At 32.4% G+C, this 8,599-nt stretch overlaps 1 protein-coding gene across 1 annotated transcript; it reads right to left on the reverse strand.

The window, feature by feature from the left end:
* Positions 1 to 495: 495 nt before the first annotated feature.
* LOC149500812 (uncharacterized) lies at positions 496 to 2,540 on the reverse strand (the record flags this gene model as incomplete). Its single annotated transcript, XM_089735495.1, has 1 exon — positions 496 to 2,540. A coding segment is annotated over one exon (1,959 nt), but the record flags the coding sequence as incomplete, so codon positions are not given.
* Between the last annotated feature and the right edge of the window lie 6,059 nt (positions 2,541 to 8,599).

Genomic DNA, 8,599 nt, shown 5'->3' on the forward strand with positions numbered 1-8,599 from the left:
TTCTCAAACTTCTTTTTAAAAAAACACAAAAACTTCTTTTCACGACTAAACTGTCTTTATTAGATTTCACAATTTTACAACACTATTGTTGACTTCTCAAATTTATGTATGCTCGCGACGGCTTCCAGATTCTAACTGGTTAATCAATATGATTTGATTTTACATGAAAGCTAAAAATGATGACTCTAATGGAAAACACAGTTAGCTTGTAAACGAGCTGATTAGGGCAAAGCTGCTTTGTAGAGTAGTGTGTAACAGCTCCCCCTTTTTGACGAAGCTTCATCCTCAATAAGATGAAGCGTAGTTAAACGAAAATAATATAAAATTTGAGGAGTCATTACAAAAATCATTAAATCATTAAATTGAAAATAGAAAATAAAACAGAAAATATTGAAAATTCGTTCTTAATAATATTTATAAAATTAAAGTTAGGAATTAGTATTAAAATTAACATTACAATGTATGTTTAAACTTGTATAAAACATTCAAAATTAGAATTAGAAAAATTAGAATTACAAGATTATATAAAATATTATTCATGTTTAATATATTATTATTATTATTTATATTAAATAATTAAATCAGAAATTTAAATTTCTGTTTGAAGAGGATTGATCCTTATTATAAATAGTAGATTTATAATTCTGCTTCTGCCTAATTGGCAAAGATTGTATAGACATTTTATCTTCATCATTGGATGATATCTCAGTCATCTCGATAGAATTTGAAACTTTAGATTTTTTATTGGTTGATTTTGTGTTATAACATCCGTTAAATATTTGAATACAACATACAGAATTGGACGTTTTGTTTTTAAAATATCTGTAAATCTTATACATTAAAAATAGAAACAAACACACGATAAGGATATAAGTAAACGTAGAATAGTATGAGCCATATTTAATAAAATGAGATTGTTTCTCAATATTATTTAATTCATTTTCTAAATTGTCCATTTGGTGCGTAGCATATTTCAAGGAATCTAGATTTATTTTGCTAATAGAGATTGGCGACAAATGTGGTAAACTTTCATTAAGTATGTCTCTCTTACAACAATCATCGGATGTAATATCAAAGTTTATATTTAAAGGAGATTTAATAATAAAAGAGTAAGAATTCGTTGGTATAAGTTGAATGGTCTTAGAGTAACCGATACAATTGTTTGTTAACTTAAGAATTCCTGTTCCTTCGATAGAATAATCATGGATGACGTCATTACATTTGATAGTAAGTTTACTTTTATTTGATTGAACGTATATCCATTTGTTATTTAGTAGTTTTTGCCAAATATCAATTTGACCATATAAAATTTTAGAAATACATTCAGAGGGCAATGAAAGAATAACCTCTGTTAATAATTTAGATTCACAATTAGGATTACTTACACTTGAGTATATAGTTATTGATTCACATATAGAATAGTTATTGTTTATCATTTTACAATTATCAAAATTATCCAGCATAGCATAATGCAGTCTATCGTCACTTAAAGCGATGTACGAGTTAGACGGTTTAATTAAAGCGAAAGTGCGATGTGACTCATCGTGATTATAAACAACGAACTTGTCTGGAGTTATTAAAGGAATTCGTAATACGAATATGACTTTATTATTATAGAAATAAGAACTAAGCTTAGAAACATCGATCAATGAATGAATATTTTGAATATTTAGGGTGACTGGAAAGTCTAGCCTTTTATTTATTTGATTACTATGCTTAAATAATTCATTATAAAGATCTAAGGGACTAATTACGCTAGGGTGTAGGATGTTAACCTTCGAAAATAATATAGAACTTAATGTAGTGTCTAGAAAATTTGAAATAGTTAGTAGAGAACTTTCGATAATATTAAGTAAATTATTTAACTTAGAATTATACAATAATAGATTATCAGTTTTTGTAATTTGAGAAAATATTTCGTTCATTTTATTTATTTGAGAATTCAATTTAATCTCGTTTTGATTAAGTTTGAAGATAGTCGTATTAAAATTATTTATAGTAGACTTTATTATATGAATGTTATCTCTCATTAAGTGAAATATCTCTGTCTCACTCTTTTTACATGATTCGATCGCAGCGTCGTATTTCCTCGCATCGTCTGCGTCTAATGTACCAAAGAAAAACTTTAAAATTTCGCCTCCAAATTCTAGAGAGCGTTTGACCTTGTGCATTGGTCGATAATCAATAATGTGCGATAAAGATTTTAATTTATTAAAATTAGATTGAATTAGGACCTCAGTGGGACTAGATATGTCATTACACAAACTTAAATCTTTTGACTGAATTTTATTACAAAGGTTAAGAGTATCTTGTAGTAGATTTTGTATTTTATTAAGATAAGGTTCTAGAGAGATGAGGTCAATGTGCGTGACGACTTTCCAATAGTCGTTATAAAAACTTATATGTGTCGTAGGTTCAAAATAAATTCCGGGACTATGCGCGATAGGGATAATATTCGATTCGGCGCGACTGTGGCGTAAAGAGCCATGACAGCATAAGATTCTGAAAATAAACACATAGAATAAGTTTAGACGTAGAAGTTAGATTGTAGCAGGTTTAATTTCGTTGGTATGATATTTAATTTGTTTACGACCTACTTGTAAGGTCACGTTATGTTTATTGTGTACTTTAGTAATTTTGTAAGGGCCTTTCCATATGGGCGATAGAGCTTTTCTCAATTTATGATGGTGTTTTAAATATACCATATCACCAGCTTTATACAAAATTTCGCGAGAATTGGTATCATAGTATTGTTTAGACCTTTCTTTACTGTTAATAATATTTTGTATCGCTTTTTCGCGACTAAAACGCATTCTATATTGTAATGCGCGAATATATTCATTATAGGTTGTGTTACTGGTGCTTTCATATAAAGAACTTGGAATGGACGGTTTGTAACCGAATAATAACTCGTGTGGAGTATAATTAGTAGTGCAATGGGGAGTAGTATTATAGGCTAATATTGCAGTAAATAAATAGCAATGCCAATCGTTTTGATTTTCATTAACGAAAGACTTTAAATATTCTTTTAAAGTAGCGTGTGAGCGTTCTAGAGCTCCGTTTGTTTGAGGATGATACGGAGTTGCAAATAAAGCTTTTACTTTTAAGATTTCAGTTAGTTGTTTAAATAATTCTGACGTAAAGCAAGTACCTAGGTCAGTTAAAATGGTTTTTGGAAAACCGAACAAAGACATGAAATGTACGATATTACGAGCTATCTCCTCACTAGTAGAAGTAACCATAGGGTAAGCACTCGTGAATTTGGTTAAATCATCTTGTAAAGTTAGAATAAACTTGAAATTTTGAAAACCTGAGTCGGGCAAAGGGCCTACGACATCTAAGGCTAACCGTTCAAACGGCTTAGTAGATGTAGACGTGATCTCCATCGGAGCTTTATTTGATTTACGTAGAGGTTTGTTAATTTGACAAAGTTTGCAGCTTTTTACATATTGTTCAATATCAGAACGCATACCTTTCCAATAGTACATAGCTTTAATGCGCTTATACATGCGTTGTGATCCTGGGTGACCAGCGATAGGTGAATCGTGGTTTTCCTTTAAAATTTTAGGGACTTCTATTGGAGTCGGATAAATTAATTTATTTTTATAAATATGTATTTTGATATTAGTATTATGGAAAACATAGGAAATTATATTATAGACTTTCGTGTAATTTAATTTAGAGAATGGGTCTGAAAAATCTGGTAATGCTAAATCTGTGATATTTTCACACTCTATTAACATATTTCTTAGTTTAATTAATAAATTATAAATATCTCTAAAATGAGTCTCTTCGTAATGATGAACTTTAGTGTATAAGAAGTAGAAAGTTTTATTTTTATTTTTAATACTTTTAATTGCAAGAACTTCGCGTTCGGAATTTAGTAACTCTTCAGTATTTTCGAGTTGGTTTAAGATATCCTCGCAGTGAGGTATAGAACAATCAAAATCTAATGAAACTGGGCAAGCGATTGTATTAAATTTAGATAAATGTAGACTTTCAGAACATTCTTCGATAACAGTGTCTGATGTTGGAAGTTTGTTTATAAATTGAAGTTTAAAATATTTTTCATAACTAAGATTGTTCAAATTATTTATATTTATAGCGTTGATAGGGCAACGAGATAAAGCATCGGCGTTAGAGTTAAGACGACCTTGCTTGTAAACTATTTCATAGTCATACTCTTCGAGTTTAAGACGCCAGCGAATGAGCCTACTACCGGGGTCTTTTACATTAAATAACCACACAAGAGGTCTGTGATCTGTTACAATTTTAAATTTGTTGCCGTATAAGTATGGCCTAAAAGTTTTAACAGCAAACAAGATGGCTAAAAGCTCTTTCTCAGTGGTGGAATAGTTGCCTTCGGCTTTGTTTAAAGTGCGTGATGCATACGCTATTGGTTTATCCTTGCCTATTTGACCTTGGGATAAAATTGCGCCAATGGCGTAATTACTTGCATCTGTGGTAACATTAAAAGGTTCTGAAAAATTTGGATATTGAAGTAGAGGGGCAGTAACTAGTTTTTCTTTTAAGAATTCGAATGCGTGTTGCTGTTCCTTGTTCCAAAGGAAGTCAGCATCCTTCCTCAAGAGGGAAGTAAGTGGTTTAGTTAACTTAGAGAAGTTTTCGATAAAACGGCGATAATAACCTATGAGGCCTAAAAATGATTTTATTTCTTTAGGATTTTTCGGAATTGGGAATTGTGAAACGGCCTTGACTTTTTCGGGATTAGGAGAAACACCTTTATCGGTGATAATATGGCCAAGATAAGTGACTTCGTGTCTTAAAAATTCACACTTGTCTGGTTGGAGTTTGAGGTTGAATTGTCGAAATTTATCGAATACCAATTTTAATTTGGTAATGTGCGAGTTAAGATTTTGGCTGTACACGATACAATCGTCCAAATAAATATAACAATGGAGGCCTTGTAGACCTGATAGAACAGTGTTCATAAGACGTTGGAAAGTAGCAGGGGCATTTTTCAACCCAAAAGGCATTCTGGTGAATTCGTAATGTCCAGACATGCTCGAATTAGTGCTAATTGTAAAACCTGTTTTTGGGGCGTCCTGAGCGCTGGTTCGTAATTGGTGAAATCCGCTTGTAAGATCCAGCGTACTAAAATATTTGGAATGACCCAACTGGTCTAGAATGTCTGTAATAAGAGGTAGCGGATAAGTCTCTGAAACGGTAACGTCATTAAGGCGTCGGTAATCTATAACGATTCTCCATTTTCGTTTACCGGAAGCGTCCATTTTCTTTGGCACAACCCAAACCGGAGCGCTCCAGGGTGAAATAGAAGGTCGGATGATGTCTTGTTCTAACATCTTACGAATTTGAGAATCAACCTCCTCTTTGTGACATTCAGGAAAACGATATGACTTAACGTGGATAGGAGGTGCGTTGCCTGTATTTATGGTGTGCTCAATAGCACTTGTGAAAGTTAAAGGTTCACCTTCGATGTGAAAAATATCTGTATATTGTGAACAACACTCTAAAAGAACTTTACGCTCTTCATCATTTAAATGAGAACATCGGATAAGACTTAGAACTTTGTTAATACGATCAGATTTAGAAGTTACATTAGAATTAATATTAAAACAAGATTCGTAGTCAAAACATTCACGTTCGAGAGGCGTTAACGTTACGTGATAATCTTTCACTTCGATATCGCTCTCTGTAGTATTTAAAATAGAAATATTTATTTTATTATTTTGTTTGATTGTAACTATGCAATTAGCGACATAAACACCTTCACATAAGGTATGATCTAGAACAAGAGCTTCGTTATTACGAAAAAGCTCGGGCACGTGATTTGACACTGTGCATTCAATGACGGCTTCGGAACGAGCCGGAATGATATAAGTTGGTTGAGTATAAATGATAGGAATAGAATGATTCATTACAGATAAGGATTTAGAAAAATAATTGATGTTCGATTTAAAATAATTGCAAAAATCGCTACCAATAATTCCATCGTAATTAATTAAATTAATATCGTCATTTGTAAGGTGAAATTTGTATTTAAAAGTTTCATATATATAAATTAAATTCCATTTCGAAAGTACCTAATGTTTCAACAGGATTTTCTGAACTATTAATCCCTTTTAATTTCACGATTTCGTTCGAGAGATTCGGGACTTCTAATAAACTTGATCCTTTTATAATACTTATGGTGGATCCTGTGTCTATAAGGAAACATAGTTTTTCAGAGGCATGTTTAGAATTTAAGTAAATATGAGGTAAAGACACCTTTTTACTGTAATCGTTAATTTCGTACATAAGTTTAGATTTAGGATTTATAACTAAGTTAGAATTAGGTAAATTATTTTTTGAATTCGGACTCTGAGTACGGCCCTGATTTTTGTTATCATTCGATTGTCTTGATTGAGTCATGAATTTAGAATGAATAAAATTAGAATTGTATTGATTGGTTTTTGAATTTGAGTAAAATTTTTTGTTTGTTATTTTATCATTTAGTTTTTTATCATTAGTAGAACTCGTCAATTCTTTTGACTGAGTCGTGAATTTAGGAGAACTCAACTCTTTTGGTCGAGGTATAAACTTGGTAGAACTCAGTTTATTTGGCTGAGTCGGGAAGTTAGGAGAACTCAATTCTTTTATTTGAGTCATGAATTTAGAAGAACTCAATTCTTTTGGTTGAGTCGTGAATTTAGAAGAACTCAATTCTTTTGGTTGAGTCGTGAAGTTAGAAGAACTCAATTCTTTTGGTTGAGTCGTGAATTTAGAAAATTTAGTATAAGTCGTGTCTTTATGATTTTGATTAGATTTCGAAGGACACGGCAACGAAATCCGATTTAGTTTAAATTTTCTTGTTCACACGGTTGCGCAGGTGCAACATGAGACCTAATATACGAGTTATCGTTTTGCGCGGAATTTGCGTTTTCGCGGCGATTCTCGTTAAATTGACGCTTGCGACATTCCGTAATCGTGTGACCGGTTCTTTTACAATAATTACACGTTTTAATATAAGAATTATTTGAATTAGGTTTTAGATTTTTATTAAAATTATTTTGATGATGTATTTGGAAAACGTTTTTTGGAAAAGGTTTTTGGAGTTTACTCCTTTAGAATCGATTTACATATATAGGCCCGGGGTATGAAAATTATGGGGACCAAAATCGTACTAGCATGTCACACGAAATGCGTTATGCGCATGTCACACGAAATGCGCGCCGGGCTGCTGCGCCGGCAGTCCGCCACAAAGCCTCGTACTGATCGCGCGTTTCTCTCATTATTGTATTTTCATATATTTGTTAGTCGTTTGTTTTGTGTCTCGTTAATTTGTTAATAATCTGTAGTGTATCGTGTTGTCGTAATATAGAACTATTTCTCGTATTGTTTCGTTTAATTTTTTATATCCAGTAAACTCCAGTCGTGCGTCGGAGCGGACACACACACTTTTTTTTATTTTTAAAACATTCTAAGGAAGTATGGCCCGCTTTGTTACAGACCGAACATTGTTTTTGGGATTTTGCGTTAATTTTGTATAAATTGAATATTTTTTCCTCATCAATTGCATATTGTATGGCGTCACTGAGGGTTGTTGGATTTTTACAACGAACTATATTAGATAGTGATGGATTTAATCCCAATAAAAATGTGTTAAGGGCAAGATCCTCCATGGCTGCGGTTCTGCCTAGAAGCTCCCTTTCGTCCTTACAACTATAATGAATGTTAGAATGAATACGCGTTAATATTTGTTCAATTCTTAAGGAAAATTTAGTAACATCCTCATTTAATAATTGTTTACAATGTTGCAAATCAGAAAGTAAATGAATGGAGTGTTTTTTCTCTCCAAAGGTTGATCTTAAAAAGTTTTTGGAGTTTACTCCTTTAGAATCGATTTACATATATAGGCCCGGGGTATGAAAATTATGGGGACCAAAATCGTACTAGCATGTCACACGAAATGCGTTATGCGCATTTCGTGTGACATGCTAGTACATGCGCCGGCAGTCCGCCACAAAGCCTCGTACTGATCGCGCGTTTCTCTCATTATTGTATTTTCATATATTTGTTAGTCGTTTGTTTTGTGTCTCGTTAATTTGTTAATAATCTGTAGTGTATCGTGTTGTCGTAATATAGAACTATTTCTCGTATTGTTTCGTTTAATTTTTTATATCCAGTAAACTCCAGTCGTGCGTCGGAGCGGACACACACACTTTTTTAGTTCCGTCCACTTAGTAAACGTTTTTAGACTACATGCGACTTGGGCTTTTCCTTCTAATTGTGAGATAATAAATTTACATAAGACGGGTTGTTGATCCGAACTAGCTAAGGACATTGCATTATCACAATTAGTTAAAAACGCGGGGAGTGATTCTCTGTCCCCATTATAAGTTTTGATGAATTTGGTTAAAAAGGATAAGGTAATTTTGTCCGTCATTTCGCTTTTCTTTGAAGATTCCGATTTGACTGACATTTAGATTTGAATTATGATGTGCTGGATAAAATTGGAATACAAAAATAGCACTTGAAATACAGGTTAGAATTAAATATAAATTTAGAAAATTAAAATTAAGATTAAGGACTTTGAAATTTTTCGGAGAATTTGAAGTGTAGAGCACTCACAGAAGCA

The sequence above is a fragment of the Bombyx mandarina genome, chromosome 19, assembly GCF_030267445.1.
Source record: "Bombyx mandarina strain Sakado chromosome 19, ASM3026744v2".
NCBI lineage: Eukaryota > Metazoa > Arthropoda > Insecta > Lepidoptera > Bombycidae > Bombyx > Bombyx mandarina.